This window comes from Phaenicophaeus curvirostris, chromosome 1 (assembly GCF_032191515.1).
Source record: "Phaenicophaeus curvirostris isolate KB17595 chromosome 1, BPBGC_Pcur_1.0, whole genome shotgun sequence".
In the NCBI taxonomy this organism is placed as follows: domain Eukaryota; kingdom Metazoa; phylum Chordata; class Aves; order Cuculiformes; family Cuculidae; genus Phaenicophaeus; species Phaenicophaeus curvirostris.
In genome coordinates, this window is record NC_091392.1 from 90,016,736 (window position 1) to 90,039,617 (window position 22,882).

The 22,882-nt window shown below is 41.7% G+C and overlaps 1 protein-coding gene across 1 annotated transcript; it reads left to right on the plus strand.

Moving 5' to 3' along the window:
- Window positions 1–459: 459 nt before the first annotated feature.
- Window positions 460–22,267, plus strand: CCDC80 (coiled-coil domain containing 80). Its single transcript, XM_069867798.1, has 8 exons — window positions 460–1,103; window positions 1,460–3,351; window positions 7,510–7,666; window positions 12,530–12,666; window positions 13,298–13,446; window positions 16,723–16,826; window positions 18,445–18,525; window positions 20,958–22,267. Exons 2-8 carry the CDS (start codon window positions 1,471–1,473, stop codon window positions 21,302–21,304), a joined length of 2,856 nt encoding a protein of 951 aa, XP_069723899.1. The 5' UTR covers window positions 460–1,103; window positions 1,460–1,470; the 3' UTR covers window positions 21,305–22,267.
- Window positions 22,268–22,882: the final 615 nt, after the last annotated feature.

Consider the following 22,882-nt stretch of genomic DNA (forward strand, 5'->3'; position numbering starts at 1 on the left):
ATACAATGTTTGTGGAAAATACTATGCCAGCATACAAGTATGTGAGGGCCTGGAAGAGAAGTTGGTTGGGAAGTGAAGAGAAATAGGATTTCACTGGAGAACTCCCAGAAGGCAAGCAAACAAGGAAAAGGGGAACAGGCGGCAGAAATAATGGGGTTAATAAACAATACGTCTTAAACACTAGAGCTAATACTGACACCGATGGGGAAACACACTTCACACAGGACTATTATTTATCCAGACAGTGTCTGTTTAATGGGAGGAAATAGAAAGGCGAGGTTGGAGAGTGCCAGGGAGCTGGGATGTGTGAAGGAAAGAGTTAAGGCTGGAGTCACCCTCTCTGAAGTGCTCTGTGATGCTGTGCAGTGTTTCAGCCCCCAGAGCCTTCCTCCTCCTCCTCCTCCCTCCCTGTGTTGAGTGGGGAGGAGGCGGGTTCTGCTGAGCTGTTAAATCCTGAGTGAAGTTTCCCCCATTTCCAGTGGCCACTGTTGTCTGAGGCGGGTTCAGAGCAGGGCTGGGGTTACCCTGACATTTCTGGGACTGCAGCCAGCCAAGAAGGGAAAGAGAAGAAAAACTGAATCTTTTACAATTTGCTTTTGTCGAAGTGTGGAGAAAGGGGAAAGGGAAGCGTCCTTTTATTTTTTTTCAGCATCACATTCCTGTGTTTTTCTTCAGCCTGGAAAATATATTAATGCTGCTGCTTTCCTCTCTGGAAACAAAGGAGCTAAAAGGGACTGAGGAAGCAAGAAGTGGGAAGGAGGCTTGGGAAATTTAAAAGAGAGAGACTCAGGGCAGCTGGTATTTCCCTTTTCTTAAATGAAATCCCTGCCTGTGCAGCTAACCGGTAGAGCAAAAAGCCAGACCTGCAGGTAAATGGAGCAGCAGAGATCCCAAAGGAAATTTCCACTAACCTCATCCAACTTGTCAAGAAGGTGAAGAAGCAAGAAAGTTAAAAGATACACGGGGAGACAGACAGGCTCTGGGACCTGTTGGGCTGAGTAAAGATAAATCACTGGACAACAGCAAAGCTGCATGCCATTGGTCTCCTTTTAAAGGAAAAAGACGTGAAACTTCATCGCTGGAAGGGGAACTTCCCTGAGAGTGTAAGTCTCAAGTAAAATTCTTGGATTTCTGCTCAATGTACTGGACGCTTTCTCTGTGCGTGTTTGCGTGTATGTTGGAGTGTGAGAGAGACAGAGAGAGGAAGATGCAGATCACAGTGTCCTTTTGGATAGACAGAGTCATGTTACAGATGGATGACCTCATTTTTGCATAAAATGATCCATTTTGTGCTTTTCCAAAAATAACTGTGACTGTAAAGTAAACAGAGCCACCAGGGCAAGACTGAGGCTTAATCAGCAGTTTTAAATCACAGAAATTAGCCAGCCTGTCCTCTGCTTTTTTTTTATCATCATACTGTTAACGTCTAACTTTTTCTCTTTCTCCTCCTCCCTGCAAGTGGATTGCACAATGAACTGGAGGCCAGCTCTCAGCTTAGCCCTGCTGTGGGCAGCGTGGCTAGCGTGTGGCTCTGAGAAGACAGAGAGGCTAGCAGAGAGAGGGAGCCATGGAGTTAGGAAAGTGCCCCTGGCTCACAGGGCTCCGAGCAGCCTCCTGAGAAGGTCTGGAGCATCCCTGAGGAATCGGAGCCTTGTCACGAAGAGGGGTTCGTCAGCACCTCCAAAGGCACCTGCCAGTCTCCTGCAAGGGGAAGCTCATTCCCAGGCCAGGGGCATGGGAACCAGAATGAGACGAGTACAGAGACTCACAGCTGCAGCCAAATACTCCAAGACCGAGATGATTAAGGATGAAGGGATATCCTCTGCCTCACAGTCACGAGTGGTACGTTTCCCTTCAGGGTCAAGTTCTCCCAATGTCCTGGCCAGCTTTGCTGGGAAAAATCGGGTGTGGGTTATTTCTGCCCCTCATGCCTCTGAGGGCTACTACCGGCTCATGATGAGCTTGCTGAAAAATGATGTTTACTGCGAACTAGCTGAGAGGCACATCCAGCAGATTGTGTTGTTCCATGAAGAAGGGGAAGAAGAGGGAAAAGTCCGCAGGATAACCAATGAAGGAAAAATCCTGGAGCAGCCGCTAGATCCTGCCCTTATACCAAAGCTCATGAGCTTTCTAAAACTGGAGAAGGGGAAATTTGGCATGGTGCTGTTGAAGAAAACTCTGCAGGTGGAGGAAAGGTATCCTTATCCAGTCAGGCTAGAGGCCATGTACGAAGTTATTGATCAGAGCCCCATCAGAAAAATTGAGAAGATGAGGCAGAAGGGCTTCATCCAGAATTGCAAAGCAGCTGGGGTAGAGGGACAAGTTGTTGAGGAAGGCAATAATGGGGGGAGCACCCAGCCTACTCCTGGTGGTGGACATGTCCAGGTGTCAGCAAGGAAGGAGGAGCCGAGGAGGAGCAATAATCAGCCAGCAAGGACCAAAACAGTGAGGAAACCAATGACAACCACAGTGGCCACTCCTCCGCCTACAGTCAGGACCACTACCCTCCCTCCCACCACCACAACTACCCATGCCACCACCCGTGCAGTGACAACACCAAGCCGATCTACGACAACGACTACACCCCTCCCCACCACACAGAGGGCCTGGACTGCAAAGTCACATTCCACCACAGAGTCCCACAGGCTGCCAGTAGCACCTGATGCCACAACGCCACGAGTCACAGCCTTTGAGGATTTCTACTCTCCTGTGTGGAAGGCAAACCGCAGGGACCGGCAGCGCAGCCACCCAGAGAAACACACGGTAGCCACACGGAAACCAAGCAAAGCTGCTCGCTATGACAGTTTCACCGAAGTCCCAACAGCTCCCTCAGTGCACTATACTAAGGCAAATGTGGGTAGATTTAAAGATAACCGAACAGACAGGAAAGACTATAACCATAGGGACCTGAATGCCACACCAGGGCAACACAAACCAACTAAGACTAAAACACCAAAAAAGAAGGCCCAAGAAAAAATACTAAGCAATGAATATGAAGATAAATACGACCCGAGCAAGCCTGCTAGTTCACATTTAGAGGAAGAGATTGCAGTGGGAAATATTGCCCCAAAGAAGGGAAAAGAATCAAAGAAGCATGAACGAATAGATAAACCTGAGAAGAAAAAGAAAAAGGACAGGCCTGACAAGCTGCAGAAGAGTGAGAAGCAGTCCAAGAAGGACAAAGCTGAGAAAAAAAGCAAGCAGGACAAAGACCGTAGCAAGAAGAACAAGAAGGGAAGCAGAACTGAGAATGAAGATTACCCCAAGTCCAACAAGAAGCCTTTCCTACAGCCTCCCAGGAAATCGGTGACTGACCTCCTGGAATATTTTGAAGGCAAAAGGCGGCTCATTGTAAGTAACTTGTTCACCTGAATCTTATTACATAAATGAAGTCATATCTCCTTCCTAGTAGGAATACGTGTAACCGAAAGTTTATGGTGGTTTTGGATTATGATTTGGTAAAATTTCTAGACCCAAACGATCAATTCCAACATGAAAGGTTTCACAGCCTCGTGTTGGATATCTTACACATAATATGAACATTAGTCAGCCAGGCATCAGGCTAAAACCCATTCCCAGTCATTTCCATGAGGGACCATGCAGCCATCAGGTTGTTTCCAGTGGATACGTAGGTGTATGTACAAGATCTATTTAGTTATAATTGATAAAACGAAGTTCTGGTGTGGATTACATCCCTTCATTGCTTTGGGGTACTTGCCAATGTCACTACATTTCGATGCTCAGCATGCCCTGCCAGCTGGCACACCTGTTTTATATTGGTGCTGATGTCCTAAAACTGGAAGCAAGCCGGGTGGCTTGGCAGTACTAGCGCATGTCTGACCGAGGATATGCACAAAGGCGTATCATCAGATGCCCTGGGGTAGGATTGTTACATTTGCAATCTTTCTGATGGGAATGTGGCATTCAAATCTCCTAGACATCTTCAGAGATCCGTTCAAACTTTATTGTGTTTTGTTTTTTTCCCTTGCTGTTTCTATTAAACTGTAACATGATGGTAAGTTCTCAGATCTGCAAAACTCAGCATGGTCTGGAGTTACTTGTCCCCGGGTTTAATAGTGTTGTATGTTTTTCCAACTACTTATCTAGAAAAACACTTCACCTGGGACAGGAAACAGTTTTAGCTGTAGTACAAATGTTTTTTCTGGCAGATGACACATACCCTGAAAGGTACACTTTGAAAAACAGTTCTTTAAAAATATTATTGTGGGAGCTGGTTTCTTGCAATTATTCCACTTCATACGGGCATGTTTGACAGTTATTATCCAATAGCCAGTGTCACAAACATAGCTTTGACTTTCATGCCCCATATTCCAATACAAATACCTAAGATGCCAACTAAGATTTTGACCACTGGAATTTAATTAATCATTCTTCTGATGATTCACAGACCTGAGCAGAAGCCAACTTTCTTCTCCCCCTCCCTATTCTTTCAGCTGTAGGGGCTGAGCAGACCCAGCAGGCTTGCATTCCCCAACATCATGAAGAGCCATATAGCTGAAAATTCTGAGCTTGATTGAATTCTGCAAGTAATATCTATTGGTTACTTGTTAACTAATGGTTAACCAAATCAAAAGCTCAGAGAGAGAAATTGCACAGAAATTTGGGATCTTTGAAACTGGGTCATGTATCTCAGTATTGTGGCTTCCAAAATATGTGCAACAGCAGGACAAATAAAAACAAGTTTGCAAAAAGAGCCAAAAGCAAAGCTCACAGATGTGAGGCTGCTAATTAATTACACCAAAACAGTCTTGGCAACTTAAAAGCCGGTCTGAAATTGGAACCTTCTGATACAAGGCCACCTCTCAGCTGGATCTCCAAGAAAAGCTTTGCACAAACTCTGGTTATCAGGTCAAAACTTACTGAAGACTAATGATTATGCCATGCTGCATTTCACTTTTCCACTATCCAATACCATCTTCAGCTTGCTTGCTCTGAAGTTCCTTGGAGACTAGATTTGATTTGATTCTATGATTCTATGAAAAGCACTGGTGAATTCTACTGCCTCTTTGCCACTCATGGCACATGTGGAAATCACAGAAGTTCTCAAGCTTCTTTGAATCCATACACATGCCTATTTGCATCCCTTCCTATCAAACTCTTTAGAACCCTTAGGCTCAGTCCTTCCAGCTAGGTGAACTCTCCCATTCATCAGTCTTCAAACTTCCTCTCTAAAGAATTTGCCCACACTACTAGTAATAATGAGTTATTACTCATTGCATTGCTATAGTTTTGTCTTTCAGCCGCTCTTATTTCCTGGCTCCCAAGGACATTGTTTCAGCCCTCTCCCAAAAGCCTTTTGAGAGATATGGGGGGGTTAAGTCCTACACATCATTAAAGAGTTCAGATTGCAGGTTTCAAAGAGGATTTCAAACATCCAGAATTTTGAACGCTATTCTGATTTAAGTTCAATTAGTGACAAATGCAGGACTCAGCTGCAGAAACTGAAAAAATATATGGGCTTTGAGTCCTGCAGGCCCACCTCTCTGTAGTGAGGCTTTTATTGCAGTCTTACTAATGTTGAGAAGTCTTGGCTTAGTGATTTTGGGGTTTTTGTTTATTTCTCTGTGTTGGTGAAGTGCAGACTGACAGTTTATATATCACCCTCCATTTATACCCACATGCACATATATGAGCATGCACATAGACACATGTACAAGCAAACGCATATACAGCCTAGCACAAAGCTTTGATTTAAAGTTTGCTTTGCCTTTAAAGTGTTCCCTGCTTTATTCTACAGGGTTTGATGAAGTAGATAAAATTCAGACTTGACCACGCATTCCTACATATGGTTTACAAAATTAGGACAATACAAACCAATGGTCTTGTTTTGATCTCAGCCCTAAAATCCTTTTCATGATCCTTTTTTCATTTCTATGCAACTGAAAAGCATGTTACATGTTATGGCCCAGAAATCAAATACTCTTTGTGCCTGATTCTCATTCACCTTCATGTCCCAATGCCATGGGCATGCCGGAGGGTCTTTGCATAAATGAAAGTCGGATCTTGCAAGCCCAGAAATGCCTCCTACATGTCAGTACATCAATTACATTGGATTTATAAGGACTGTATCATAAAATTTAGCCTGTGGGCCTTACAAACTTAAGAAGGGAACTAGAAGATGATTGCACCTGTTGCAGACTAAAGTATATGTTTGCAATTGAAGGATTCTGGTGGTTATTTTTGACCTTAAACCATTCAATTTGGATCCAGATTCCAGCTCCTTTTGTGTTTGGGGAGATTCGTGGCAGGTGCTGGATTGCAGTTCACTGCTGCCAGTTATAATAAAATTATTGTATTGCTACAGCTGTGCCATTCCTCTCCATCTTCTGCTGGGAACTGCTGATTAGGACAACTACATGTTGTTACACACACACCTTCTCCAGAATATGTGCTACTCAGTCATTGATGAAGGATCCAAGTTGTGTAATTTAAACTTTTTCCAAGTTAAATCTTTGCAATTGTCAGGAGGTTTTGAAATAAGTATTAGAAACTGTGGAGATTTTTATACTTCTGCTGTTGTAGTTGTTCCTCCTCCTGCTGTGTTTCCCTGCAGCTGTGCCTTCTCAAAAAAATATAAGTCCTGTAAGACCTCAAAACGGCTTTGAACAAACAAAAGCTAAAAGGTAACAGTGGCTTTAGCAAGTCTTCAAGGTCTTCTTATATGGCCATTAGCTACAGAATTCTATGTAGCCTACAGGAAAGCTGGGGAGGGACTCTTTATCAGGGAGTGCAGTGATAAGAGGAGGGGCAACGGTTTTATGCTGAAAGAGGGGAGATTTAGGTTGGATGTAAGGAAGAAATTTTTTACTGTGAGGGTGGTGAGGCACTGGCACAGGTTGCCCAGAGAAGTCATGGAAGACCCATTTCTGGAGGTGTTCAAGGCCAGATTGGGTGAGACTTGGAGCAACCTGATCCAGTGGAAGATGGGGTTGGAACTTTAAGGTCCCTTCCAACCCAAACCATTCTATGATTCTATAATTCTATTCATCTAGCCCTAGTTCTACTCACACCTTGACAGTCAAAACAGCCACCAGGAGACCTGCCTGGACCATGGGATGAGGCCAGAGCTGCTGCTGTGTTCCCATTGTTCCCACCACACTGCAAGAGAGCAGAGGGAATCCTAAATTCATGGCACTGCTGAAGTCTGTGAGGGAGATCTGGCAGGGCTGGAATGGCAAGGGATAATAGAAAATGTAAAATCCAGTGCCATTTCTTGTACCACATCTCTGGAGAGGCAGTGAGGAGTTGGTGCCACCAGCTGGCCATGATTCCTAAGGTTCTCCTGTGGCTGGTTGAATGTCTTCGGGTCAGGCCTGGGCCTAAAGGTCCACTCTGACCACAAACAAATAAAATAAGGCTACAAAGCCGCTAACAGCTCTATAGAAAAGAAAGCCCAGTGGCAGACAGTGACTAGTTATCTGTTGGTAAAATACTCATCTGCTTCATACCTTATACTAAATAAGCTCTTTTGTCTCTCTCACCAACCAGTTGATCACGACCCCCAAGGCGGACAACACCATGTATGTACAGCAGCGAGATGAATATCTGGAAAGTTTCTGCAAGATGGCAACAAGGAAGATATCGGTTATTACAATTTTTGGTACCATGAACAACAGCAGCATGAAAATTGACCACTTCCAGCTAGGTTCTTTCTTTTTTTTATAATTTCTTTCCGTTTCCTGGGCACAATGCAGACAGCAAAGGGAAAAATCTCCCCAGCTTGGGTCAAGATCTAAGGAAGATCTTTTGTTGTGGTCCAGTTACACTTTCAAACCCATTTCTCCTCTTTTGTGTTTACACAAGTGTGTCTGGTATTTTCCCTATTTAGGCTTCCAGTGCAGTAATATGAGCACCTTCAGCTTTCTTTGTGGGAATACTCAAAGCCAGTAAAACAGTGAAACAGTGAAACAGTGAAAAGGCAGAAAAATGAGATGAGAAAGTGGATATTGTCTTGAAGGAGAGGAGACTGGGGGCAGGAAATGCTGAAGGGAACTGTTTGGGATTATATTTAAAACTTGGATGAAGTTAATCCTATTTTGATTTTCAGCATCATTATCTCTCTGCTCTGCTATATAACATTTTCTCAATCCTTTGCTCTCCTCACAAGGTCATGAAAAAAGCTTAATTTTTCAGGGATATGCACTGGCTACATCCAGGACAGACAGAAGAGTGCTAGTTAGAATCTTTGCTGTGAGTTCCTTTTCTTCTCAGGATCAGCCTTCCTAGGCTTAAGAGTTGATTTTGATATGTTCACAAAGTAAGTATTCTCTTCCACAGTAAGGGGAGGTTTTAGAAGATTTCAACCATAGACTCTAGGTACAGACAACCTACAAATTTGCACCAGCATAATATTAAGAGGTTTATCAGTTGAAGTCTTATTACCTGTCTTTACCCATAAAGTGAGATACCCAACAGCTTATTGCCAGCTCTTGTAAAGAGTTTCATCTCACTGAAGCCAGGGGTCTTGGAGGCACTATAAATCAGACTATTAAGGACTTGAAAAGTAGTTCATTCAGCCATTTTCAGTACCACCTTCTTTACATACGGAGTTCCCATATAAACTAGTGACACTGGGCATCCATCGCTCTTAGGCACCTTTGAAGCAACTGGTGTCAGTGTTCAAGGTCCTGGGCAAGCACCCACCAAAGCCAATGAGAACCTTTTCTTTCATAACAGTAGGGTTTGGACAGAGACTTCAGGTCCCAATCCAGCAAAGCACTTAAGCTCGAATCCTGTAAACAATCTCATCGCTGCCTGCATCTAAAGGTTACCACTACCATGAATGCTTTGCTGGACAAAGGCAGAGAAATTGTATAAAAGCTACTAATTTTGATTATAAGTCCAGTCCACTGCATTTTTCCTCTGGAAGTTTATCTGGTCTTACCAAACTTTGGGAAAAGACGTGTGATGGAACAGAAAGCTCAGGACCACACCCCCTCCAGAGTAGCTCAGGTCTGGTATACAACAGGCCAGAAGATTGCAGATTTATGTCTGGCTTCCAGCCATGCCTCTGCTCAGAGGGAGTGGACAATTTTGTGTCCCTGAATGACAGCAACTCACAAATCCTGTCAGATTGTCCATTTGTGCACCTCCTTGACAAATCTGGACTGGTACAGGATTTTCCACACTGGGCCAGGGTTACACAAGGCCATTTTCTGTGTTTCCAAACACTTCTGCCTGTCAGTGGACTCTCAGGGATTATATTTAGCTCCAGTCTGCTTAATAAACAGACATTCACTCTGACATAGACCATACTCTTTCAGCTTGTTCCAAACTTAACCTACATCCAAACTTTCCCAAACCACACAAATCTATATTACAGATGAATTCTCACAGGAGGAATTAACTCGCTGAAGAAAATCAGGAGACTTAGAAGAGTGTAAGTTAAACCTTACATGAAGCTCACCTTACATTTTTGCCCTAAACACCAAATCCTGACCTTTGTAAAAAGTTTAAATAATACAAAGTCTTTCTATTCTACCTTCTTTTCTCCTTTAGCCTTCCTACTTGCATGGCTTCTTCATGGCTCTCTGTCAGTACCAGAGCCAGCAAATGCTCCCAAGACACATTTTGTTCATAGCATTTATGCTGTAGCAAGAAGCCTTAGCACCCAGCATGATGAGGTCTAATTGCACTGCTGCATCTTGAGACAGACACACAAATGACAACAGAAAAGTTCACAGTGAAGATTTTTCACCTGGAATTTAAGTCTCACTTACAAGTAGTGAAGGAAAGATAGTGGTCACACTTTCTGAAAATACCTTTAATGTGGCTTTAAATCTAGCCAAGATCAGATCATACTGAAGCCAAAGAGAGTTCCCACTAAAATGACACAAAAGCTGAGTGTCACTGCAGAGGTCTTCTTGTCACCCTCAAGTCAGTCATGTGGTGTCTTTTCCCCGGTTTATGGGAACAGGTCTTTAGTCAACTGAACGCCAGTCCCAGGCTACCTACCTTACAATCAAGTCCAATAACTAATCCATTATGCCACTGTACTCCCACAGCAAACTTCAGAACTTCTTCGCAGCCTCATTTTAATTGTTTCTCAGGAGTAACCCATCTTATCATCCTGTCTAGCAGCTGAAGATTTATGGAGAAAAGTTTCCATGCTCTTTCAGTGACTTTTCTAGAAAGAGCATAGAGAGCAAGGACTTTGCAGGTAGCATCAGTCACGACTCCCATAGTTCTTAATGATGATCCCAGATGTTCTTTATGAGATGCAGGTCAGGGAAAAGTAGTGAAGTGAAAAGAAGTGATTAGATTAACTTCTTTTTATCTCCCTAGAAATCACTTCCAAGTTTGAAAGGCAGGCCAGCCTTTGTGACATTATTTTTTTCTACCCTGAAGCATTTTCTCTGTCACTCTTGTCTTTACATTTTATTCTTTGCATTGTAAGTTTTGAAAGAAAATCTCCTAATAATGAAACTCTAAAGTGCTATTTTCATGTTAATATCTACAGCCTTTAAAGCAGAAGAGTGCCACGGGTCAGTTGGTCTAAGATACTGCACCATACAGCTGTTTTCCAACACATTTCACACTAAATTCTTTTGCATTATTCTACCTCCATATAGGCCAACAAGACAGTCTTTGCTTTTGTAGGGAATTCATTGCAGGCATAACTACAATTTTTTTGTCTACATTTTAGTGGTCATGGTTGCAATTACTAACATGTAAATCGCACTTATTATTTACATATATTTTAGAAAGTGAATAACCAACAGCACATACAGCAACCCATCCAATGGAGAATTTATAACACTGCCTATAATTCTTTAAAAAACTTTTAACTGAGGTACAATAACCACATAAGACCATGTAAATTTTCATTTGGATTTGGTGTTTTGGGCAAAAATGTAAGGTGAACTTCATGTAAGGTTTAACATACACCCTTCTAAGTCTCCTGCTTTTTTTCAACATGTTAATTATGATTCTGTAAAATTATATCTATAGCTTGATTAGTACAATCAGATTTTAACATTTGCTGGTTTGGCGTTTTTTTTCTGTAAGCAGCAGGTCTAAGGTGTGAAACCTAAAGACCAGGTTCTGATTCAGACATTTTCCCAAGATTTTAATTCAGAAGTTTCATTCAATCAGCTACCAATTCAGACAGGACCAACTGCAACGTTTGAATCAGATCAGTATGTTCCTTAAAGGCTACTAGTGTTTAGAAAGTTATTTTAGATTCCTTATTACACAATGAATTTGATCTTTTCTGTTGCTGTGTGCTCAGCTTCCCCTGCGTGGGATGAAACGGGAAGGTTGTACCTCTCAATTCTAGCTCTTGTTCAGCTGTCGCATCTCTGTTTAGCTTCAGGCAAGTCCCTTAAGCCATGGCTGGAATTTTTAAGTGATGATACGAATATTTATATTTTTCATGGTGTCAGACAGTGCAAGCAAGTAAGGCTTGCAGAGAGCTGGTCGGTGCCCAGGTGACATTTCATTTTGTGTGTGATTCATTCTTTCTTCAGCTTTCCAGGCCCACAGTTGCACATGAAGGCCTTTTTTCAGCATTGCCGCAGTTATGATTCTATGATTCTATGATTCTATGATTCTATGATTCTATGATTCTATGATTCTATGATTCAATGTAGCATTGTGCTGGATGCTAAAACTGAGGCTGAGCTGATGACACAGAGACTTTTGAGACTTGGCCTAATACACCTTGGTTTCAGGGGAAATGAGGAACCTCAGTACCTCCACAGGCTTCTCTTTTATATGCTACAAATCTCTGTCTTCATTGGTCTTTCTCTCCTTGAGCATTTCTGAATGTTTTCTTAAGGTATAGCAGTGAGTAGGTACAAATTATTTGCAAAATTAAGTTTTTTCCTATCAGGTTTCTAGAATGGGAAATGAACATCTTTGAGCAGATGGAGAAGGAATATCGCAGCAAAGTATGCATAGAGTGTTGAAGAGCTAGGACTACAATATTCAAGACACGTTAAACAGTTCCTGGTTTCTTGTAGTAACTAAACCTCCCATGTAACCTTTTAAGACTGGAAATGTTAACTCCAGTGCCCTGGCCAACATAAAGCTGGTTTAGGTACATTTTACTGACCCAAAATCTATATGCTGTTTTATTTGCCTATGGTGCTTTCCAGCTTCTATCATAAACTGTTGAACAGTTTCTATTTTCTGTTCTGGAAGCGGCTGCATTTGAGGAGTAGGTGAAATGATTAGTGCATGCATATACATAGAAAAGTGTATTGAAAAAATCTAAAAGATCTTTCCAGGAAAGGGCAGGCAACCAAGATATTTCAAAAGCAAGTAGAAATGTTGAATACTGAAATGCATGTGACCTAGGATAGACTGTTTTTTAGAAAACACTGGGATTGAAAACTGGACAGTTAAAAGCCACAGTGCCAAACTGATGGTTTTTAAATTTCTTGCCTATGCAAGAGGAAGATGGATTCTGGGAAATTAATTTTCCCCTTTTCTTTCAAGGTGAAATTAAAGGCAGAGTTTTTGTGATTCCATGGTTATTTTTATTTTTTCTTTGCCTCACATTAAGATAATGAAAAGCCCATGAAAGTGATAGAGGATGAAGATCTTGTGGACCAGCAGCTTATCAGTGAGTTGAGAAAAGAGTATGGGATGACCTACAATGACTTCTTCATGGTGCTGACAGACACTGACATGAAGGTCAAGGTGAGGGTTTCTTTGAAACAAAAAGCATTGGAAAAAACCTAAAAATTGAAACCTTTTAGGAAATTACACTATGGACTTGCATATAAGGCACATAAGAGACTGATGCAGGACTTGGTCTTTGCTGGAAGACCAGAGAAAGGCCAGTAAGAGAAATTTTCAGGAATGAGGTAGTTGTCTTCATTTTCTGCAGTCAGGGGATTTTGAGAATTGTGACTTTCTGCTGGGATAGTGAGCTGACACCACAGGAACAGGACCTTTCACTACCAGGTGTCTTAATGTAGTACCCAGCATTTTAAAACCCATGGTTTGGCCACTCAGTGGGATGACAGCTTACGGCATATGGAAAATGCTCTAGTTGAATGGCCTTAAAAAAGAATATAATGACAATTTGTTGCCTGCAATGGCCTGGCCTTATCACATTGGGCAAATACTGAAAAAAAAATGCTACTTCCAAAGAGCAGCCTGACTGCAAAACCAACAATATTTTCTGTGGTTTCTAATCTGTTTTAGGCCTTGTTACCTGTGTGTGAACAGGAATACTTGGCTCTGTGTATCCTACAGTGCTGTGAAACATGCAGAAAGACTGCTAATGTGTGCATCCTTTTATTGATCTATTCTTTCTTCTTAACAGCAATACTATGAAGTACCCATAGCAATGAAGTCTGTGTTTGATTTGATCGACACCTTCCAGTCACGAATTAAAGACATGGAAAGACAGAAAAAAGAGGGTATTGTCTGCAAAGAAGAAAAGAAACAATCCCTTGAGAGCTTCTTATCCAGGTATTACGTTCTTTTCTTATCTGCTCTTAGTTCTAATAATTATTATCTTATTGGAAAAATACCCATCCAATTATTTCTGTGATTCTTTTTAATATAGATTTCTCTGTACTTACAGTGCTAAGCAAATGCAAAGATGTAGCCATAGTCACGTGGAATCTTGTACAGTGAAGTCCAGGATGCATGTTATGTTTCCTAACTGACCACACACTCTTTGGACACTAACTTTCTCTATCTCAGTATCCCCTAACATTACATGGAGATAATAACATGATTTGCATTAGAAAAGCAAATTAGGATTAATTCACAGAAGCTAGCTCAGTGTTTTGAATGTATGAAGCACAGTGTTTATGTATCTCAATCATTAACCATCACAATCTCATTAATCCCATTCTAATCCCTTTCATGTAGTTTGAATCAGTAATTAATTCTCTGTAACTTCCTTCTTATCCTGCTTGAGATAACAGTTGGTCTTTGCCAGTACTAGTCATGCATATTATTAAAGGTCTTGCAGATGTCTCTTGCAAAATGTTTGAGAGACTTTCTGCAGGAAGACAGTTTGGTTATGCAATCTCTACATGCAGTGTTACTGCTCGACCAGTGAGACCTTAATTCCAGGCAATAAACATATCTGGGCCATGGGGATTCAGATCCACAAAACAGCTGTGCAGTCACAGCCCTCTCTGTTACCGGTTAATATTTTCATTAAATTCGGGCTACACCATCACTCTAGGCTTTACCTGTTACTACTGCATCCTCCTCACCCACTATCAGAATCCACGCGAATACACTGTTAGTATCAGGTGGCTACAAAAATAACTGAGGTGGCACGTTGGATTAGGACTTGAGTGGGAAAGGAGCAACAGGTAAATGAGTAGGTTGTTGGTTTGTAAACATTTTAAAATTCAATGGCCACTTCAACAGAAAGAGAACCTTTAACAAGATGCACCCCTCCCACCTCACCACCTCCTGTTTAGGTCTCAGTGATTCATCCTCGGGTTCTCCAAGAAGAACCACAGTTTGCAAACAGCACAAGAAAGAGCTTGTATGCTAGAAAATGACAGGCTACAAATCCTTATTTGCTTGCAAACAGCCCCAGTAACAAACACACATTAAAAAAACAGGCAGGAAAAATGCATAATGCTGCATCTATAAACAGAATTGCTGCTGCATCTATAAACAGAATTGCTGCTGCATCTATAAACAGAATTGCTGCTGCATCTATAAACAGAATTGCTGCTGCACAGAGTGCATTTGTTTTCTGTGCAACAAGCATTGGTCTTTAAATACCTGGTGGACCTCACTTGCCATCTTAACTGGTCAGATTCTCTGGAAGCTTCATTCCTGCCCTGTCCAAGATTGTCCTCCCTGCTGAACAAGAGTCCTGGCATCATCTCCCTGGTGTTGCTCATTGAGAAGGTCAGTTATAACAATGCAAATATTGTTCTTAACAAGCCTGGCTGAAATGAAAGGAGACCATGAGAGCTAGAGCTGGCTTGAATAATGCATAAAAGTTTCATGTAATAGGAGAAAAATCCTTCAGTTTGTGTGGGGGGAGTCCCGCTGTAACACCAGGACACTGGCTGTGCTGCTCTCTGGGCTCACAAACATGAATGGGATGCAAAACAGAAGAGGAAGAATGGATGCAGTTAGGGAAGGGTCTGGCAGGTTTGTCAGGACAGAAGTATTGGCCTATAGCTTCTGATGTCAGAAAGAAGGCATAAATTTGTACATGAGTATTGGTGAACTAACAGCTGTAAAAGACCAACTGAGCTAATTTCTCAGTAAGTTGTATCTCCGGACAAGCGCTCTAGGTATAGGAATTTCCCAGGGCATGTGGATAAACATCTTAAGTGGCTTTGAACCTTTTTCAGCTCTGCATATCTCCAAAGGAGATACTAAAAACACCCAGAATGGAATTAGAGTATCTTAAAACAGATCACAGATAAGATTCCATCGTGATTTATGCCCTAAACAAAACAATGTTTACATTCTCAGTCATTGTTTACAGGTAGACAGGTGCTTTTGCTATACAAAATATCACAAAGATTATTTTTTCTATTTTCAGAATAACTACATGAAATTTCCTCCTTTTCCTTCACACCACATATGTGATTCTTAATGCTTCCCGTTCCTATTCATATATCTACTTACACACACTTATGCCCCTCTGCTGTTCCTCCTGGGCAAGATTAAAATTGGGGAGCTTTGCTTTTCAAGGATTTACTTTTTTAATTATAAGAATACATGCAGTATCAGTCTGTCAACAAGACAAAGACACCATCATCCCCTGTTCTTTCAGCAACTTATGTGACTTTAAGCAAGTCCCACCATATTTTCTGCTCCTCTCAAGGGGAACCGAATTGACCCTTTTCAATAGCCTTTATTTTGAGATCTTAACATGGTGCTGCAGAAAGACAGGCTATTATAACAGAGTAACATCTGCATCCATTTAAAAGATCATTTCCTGCTATAAAAATATCCCTGCAGCTTTGCAAATTCTTTTAAATCTGGTTTATTTAGGTTTAATGGACAAGTACCTTTATTCAAAAAAAGGTTTGTTTGGAGGGTATTAAACCCCCCTGCAGTTGGAACTTTTAAAGGTTTCAAGTGTCCTTATGGCATTACCTTTCTTTGAGAGGAAGGTGCTCATTGTGTTAAAGTTTGGTTAGATGTGGCATCCCATATTAAGGAAAATTCCAAGGTTTATCTTAGTGCCCCATGCATGCCTCATATAGCCACAGGCTCACACAGCCACACACATAGAAACAAGCCCAGATTTAAAGCCACATTAAAGGTATTTTGTGCAAGTGTGGTATAGAAGAAAAAGAGGTCAGCGAGTATTTACACAGAAGTATGAGTTATGTCTGAAATGAAGATACACCCTAATTCTCAGACAGCCCTTGGACTGCAAAATAACTGTGCAGTTCCAGTAGTGGTGAATGACGTAAAAACTAAATACCTAGTGAGGAATTCTACAGGAATCTTCCTTTCCCTTGAATATACAATTCTCAGCATTGTTATAACTACTGAAGGGGAATTTGAGCAAAAATGGTAAGATATGCAGCATTTGGTGAAGCAGCAAGACTGCAGAGATTTCTTTGAAAACACACTTTATCCTCTCCCAGTGATGCATAGAACTGGGAAGATCTCCCATCCAGCTGTTACTTAGAAGCTGTGAGAGGTATGACATATCTCAGCCTACTGAGAACAAAAAAAGCAAGAGGATTCAAGTCATGTGTCTTGACCGTGCCCTGTCACGCTCTCTTCACATTCCAGGTTCCGATGGAGAAGGCGGCTGGTGGTGATCTCTGCTCCCAGTGATGAGGACTGGGCTTATTCCCAGCAGCTTGCTGCTCTCAGTGGACAAGCCTGCAATTTTGGTGAGTCAAAAGAAATTATACTATAGCTCCCCAAAACCACATCCTTCAGTGACGAGATGGATTCCTTTGCTCAAACCTGAACCTAGACACTATGAGGAGTCCAACAACTGAAAAGTTTTCTGTAGCTACTCTAAATCCAAGTGGAAATGATTGTACTAGGCAAGTAATAGAGAACACCCTGACAGCTAAGACAGCTAAACCAAGTCTTCCCTGGAATCATTTATGTGAGGAAGAGAAGGTTAGCACTCCAAAGCCTCTCTTTTAGCTTGTACTTCTGGACTTCAATATTATTTTCATTTTCATACTGCACAAATTAATGATACAAGTACAATGCTTTGGAAAGGACAGATCCTCTCATACCCAGCTCAGAATTGGATCAGGTATCAGAGAGATGCACAGACAACAGGCTGGGGGTTTCTTTCCTTCCTGCTTCATTGCCAAAACCTGTAAAAATAGTGACAGAAGCTGCTTCAACCTAGAAAGAACCTTCCCAGCCCCCTAACTTAAGAACCAAGTAAATAGTGGGGAGGGATGGGCTCCTCCACGAGGCAGTTAAGAACAATTCCCAGAAACACCCTTCTCTCTTTCAATTATGAAGCCCAGAGAGGCTTACTGCTTAACTTAGGTTCCTAGCAATGCAAGCATCGTAGAGGGCCAAGACTTGACTCCTACAACAGGAAGAAACAGGTGGCATTCAAAAGCCACTATTTCAATACATTTCAGTCATGCCTGAAGGGAGATCTGCACAGTATCACTGCTGTACTGTCTGTTTACTCATAATCACCTGAAACTCACTCAGAGCTTCAGGAGCATTGCATTTGGGAGCCAACAAAGTAAACTGTGACATGGACCACTATAAAATGCTTTCTGAAGCATGGAATATAAACAAAGCAGTTAATTCTCCCAACTTTGTTTTAGGGGCAGCTTGAAGGAGATCCAGTGAGTCACTAAAGCATTTGTCCTCAATGGGTGTTTTAACTAAGTGATGTTTCCAAGCATCTTACCTCCAAGCCGTAAAAAGAGTTACGTCAAAGATTTTGTAGATCGTACAGACCTATATCACATCAACAGTTTCTACAGCCCCTAAGGCCTTTCTCCAAAGCAGAGATGGCAGCCCAAGCCTCTGCTCAGAGCAAACGAAAGAAGCTAATGTCTGCCTTAAGCCATTCCCCACAGTCGTTTGGAGTTTAACTGACAGGTTATGTTCCCCCTAAATGCTTTGTTTCTGTGCATATGACAAGCAAGAGCTTTACTAGTGAACAAAACAGTGTGGAAACATCCTGAATTTGGGGAATGGTCTCTTTGACTTACTGATGTCCTTGATGCATGTATCCCTATCCTACAGAACCACACCAAAAGCTGTTGTTCTTAGGACATTAGCAATAGCTTTTATGCAACTGATACTACATTTAATTGACGCACTAGTTTATCCCCATGTGTGGGACAGCTGATGTGACTGGCAGAGACTCCAGAGAAATCATTAACTCTTCTTTCTAGAGGGCTGGCTGAGATTGGCCCCTAATTTAGCATGCATAGACGTGCTGATTAAACTAAAATCTGCCCAAGAATGAGGAGAAAGAACTGGCCTGACCCAAATCCTCCTTCATTTCCTCCATAGGTCTGCGCCATATAACTATCCTGAAATTGCTAGGACTCGGAGAAGATATTGGAGGAGTCTTAGAGTTGTATCCAATTAATGGTAAGTGTTTCCAGTTTCTTCAGTACTGCCCAGGAAGGGCATTACATAGTGCTAAGTGTTTATTTGTTGTAATTTCTTTAGAGGGATGGGTGTGACTGAATTTTTCCCTTATGCTATGTTTCTTTTAAGAAACAAGATGATACAAAAGCAAACAAACCCCTTTCTTGGTGTTCCTGTACTAAACGCTATATAGCTTCTTCAGGACAGAAAAGCCCAAATGTCATCTGGAGGCCATCTCACACCTTTATCTTCCACCTAAACATACAGTTCCACGTGCACTCCTGCCTGCCTGCTGTCAAAGAAAAGGGATGTCTTTTACATGATGAAGAGTTGCAGGGCTAATAGAATGCAGATTCTGCAGACTCTCGGAAAGGGCTGGAAAGGACCTTTTAAAGATCATCTAGTCCAATGCTCCTGCCTTTATCAGGGACATCTTTCACTTGCTCAGGTTGCTCAAAGACCCATCCAACCTAATCTTGACTGTTTCCAGTGCTGGGGCATCTGTAACTTCTCTGTGAAACCCGTTCCAGTGTTTCACCCCCCTCATCCTAAAAAAAACCCTCTTCCTTACATCCTATCTAAATCCACCCTTTTTCAGTTTAAAACCATTACCCCTTGTCCTGTCTCTATGGGCCCCGGGAAAAAGGTCTTGTTCCATTTTATAAGTCCCATTTAAGTATCCCAGCAGGATACTTCAGGTGGCTGTTCCAGGGTAAATGTCAAATTCTACAGGTTCCTCAACTACCTAAGCCCAACAACTGTCTCCACCAATGAAGGAACAAGGTCAGGAAGAAGCTTACGTATCCCATTGCCATTCCTGCTGCTCTGTACATAAAAGCATCCTAGTCCTTCTACCACATATAAACCTAAGTCCATGCCTAAGAACGAATATGAATAAAGGGAGCAGATGTCCTATTTCTCACACCAACACTCCTGCAGCCCCCGCTTACTTTTCATTGAAGGACTTCATGACTTTGATTACAGTCCCAATTTGTTAACATCAACAGACCTCTTTTCAAATCACTCATCATATGTCCCCCTGTGAGAGCCTCTACAGATCTGCAAGGTGACTTTTATTTGTCCCAAGCATGGCCCCTATAGCTTTGTTTGAGATCCTACTCCTGTGGGGTGAAAAATGTAAACATTTAATCCCTATCCGTCCTTCAGTGACATTCACAATCTGGTAGGCCTCCGCCCAGCCCATTATTTTACAGATAGAGTCTTTACTTACTTGGTCATTTCATACAGAGTTTATTCCAAACCTATGATCAACCTTGTTGCAGTTCTGACTTTCTTCCCCCATTTTAAAGTATTATTTTGAAGTGAGAGGATGAGAATTTCATGCAGTGTTCAAGATGCACACAAACAATAGGCTTCTATAGTGGCACAATAAAATTCTGCTTTGGTTTTATTGTTTTTCTCAAGGTTTATAACATCTGTTTCGGCTTTTGACCATTAGTGAGCACTGAAACAGCCTTTCATGAAACTCTCTTTCATAGCCCTAAGACCTCACTGCCAAGTGGTAATAGTCAGATATCACCATTTCATACATGGAGGTAGCAAAATTTTCACCATGTGCATCATTTTAATTCAACCTGAACAGAATTTCCTCCAACATTTTATTAACCAGTTAAATAGCTGTACAAGGATCTTCTCCAATGCCTCACAATCATCCCGTCTTTACTCGTCTAAGCATCTCCAACCTAAATACTATTCCTCACCTTCATTCTCATACCTTATGTGCGTCATTTACAAGTACATTAAACAGCACCAATACCAGCACAAAGATCAGGGAACTTCACTGGTGACCTCCCTCCACTCTAAGACCTGATCACTTGCTCCCACCTTGTTTCTGTCTTTCAACCAAGCTATCAAAGTTCCTTTTGAAGTCTTCTGGAAATCCACATAGCCTCTGTCAGGCAGACCACCCCAGTCACCTGCTTGCTGACCTCCTCTGGAGAACTTCAACAAGTTTGTAATGGTTCCGGTGTCAAGCCAACTACGCATATATGGGTGTATACACACATATACAGGTGTCCACTGATCCTAGCTGTCCTATACTTTCTATGAATTTACCCAGCACAGACTTCATACCTGCAAGCCTTAAGTTCCCCATATTTGCGCTAGAACATGTTTTAAAGGGGACATGACATCTGCCACATGCCATGTCTCACATATCATGACAGTTCAAGAGTGAGGCTCTATACTGCCATTAACGACCCAGCAAATTCATCCTGCAATTCTTCACGCTATCATATTTCAGTTCTTGTGATTTCTTGGAACGAGGAATTCATGAGCTTGTAAATGACAAGAATTTTACATTGCCAACTATCGGGCTGTATTCTATCTCATGTTGCTAACTTGCTTACCTACAAACCATCATCGTCATCTAATCAAAATATCAACGCCTTTTTTGTGTGATCGTTTTCTAGGAAGCTCTACTGTAGACCGAGAAGATATCCCAGCTAATTTGGTGAAGGACATTCGAAATTATTTCCAAATTAGCCCAGAGTATTTCTCCATGCTTCTAGTTGGGAAAGATGGAAACGTCAAATCCTGGTATCCTTCTCCAATGTGGTCAATGGCGATTGTGTATGATCTGATTGATTCCATGCAGCTTCGTCGACAGGAAATGACAATTCAGCAATCGCTTGGCATGCAGTGCCCAGATGATGAGTATGGTGGGTACGGTTACCATAGCTATCACCAGGGATATCAGGAAGGTTACCAAGATGACTATCGTCACCATGGAAGTTACCACCATGGATATCCGTACTGAAAAAGATTGACTTAGCCTCCAGGTGCCCCGTGTCTGTCCTTTAATAGCTATCCAAGCAATAGGTGGCGAGTTGCAGAAAGTCTTCCCAGGCCACCTAAATATCCATGCCCCTTTCTTCCAGTGTTCAATCAAGGGACTTCAGTCATTTGCCTTCTCAAAAATGCAGAAGCCTTTACAGTGAAGCAATTTAAAAAAGTAGTATTGAAGCTTTAAACAATAAAGACTTGTATATTTGTAAACCTTTACAAACAAAGGTCATCAGCTGGTGCTATTTGTATTTAAACCAAACAAAAAACCCACACAGCTCCAGTCCATGGACACTACTGTAGGGGAGGACATGAACTGTCCAACAAATATTGCAATGCTCTTAGTATTTTTTTCCCCGAGGAGAAAAAAAATAAGTGTATTTATTGGAAAGTGGGAATTTTTGCATTGTGCTCATGAAGACAGGCAAAGAATCACACTTCAGAACTTTCCCAGAAAGGGAAAGTGTGAGAAAAGTATGGAGTAGGCTCTTTAATAATAACAGCTGCAATAATAACAATAAAATCCTATTGAAGTACCTTGTCTAAAAAGACAGCATCCCTTCTACAGTGCATTAACATTGTAATTAGCTGACTTAATCAATGAAAATACAAATTTATGGCTATGGCAAGATTTGTTCCAATACAATGTAAAGTTCTTAACTACAAAGCTTCTTGCATGGTCGTGTATTCTTTTATTTGGATCTCTATTCTCTTATGTCTTGCCCATCTGATAGTTAAATCCAACTTAATGAGAGCTAAGTGGGAACATAACCATAGTTAGTATTGTCTGAAATACAGAAAACTGAGAAGTGTTACTTTCATCGGAAAGAAAGGAAAAAATTTGCATTCACATATATTTTAAATTAGTTGTAACTATCTCTCTATAATAATGTTTTTAATTAAACTGTTGCTCTAAATGCCAAATTTCCTTTCACCTCTTCTCATACTCTCCCACATAAAGGAAAAAATCTAGACTAAACATTTATAAAACTAGTTGGGAATAATTTCATCTGCTACTAAACCAACTCTATTTCTGCCACGCTTTCTGACAGGGTTTCCTCCTTTCTTCTTGGTGTCTTCAGGCACTGGATCTGTGCACCACCCTGCTCCTGCTGAGTGGTAGGAACTGCATGTGTAGCCATGCTTCAACAGCACTTGGAATAGACTCCTGAACATTAGAGACCCAGCAGAAAGATTCAGGAATATCCTGACATGAAAGTATCATGCAAGCCTTCACAGTGGCATAGTGGTCATAGAATCACAGAATCATAGAATAACCAGGTTGGAAGAGACCCACCGGATCATCGAGTCCAACCATTCCGATCAATCACTAAACCATGCCCCTTAGCACCTCATCCAGCCGTGCCTTAAACACCTCCAGGGAAGGTGACTCAACCACCTCCCTGGGCAGCCTCTGCCAGTGCCCAATGACCCTTTCTTTGAAAATTTTTTTCCTAATGTCCAGCCTAAATCTCCCCTGGCGGAGCTTGAAGCCATTCCTTCTTGTCCTGTCCTCTGTCACTTGGGAGAACAGACCCTCCTCTCTACAACC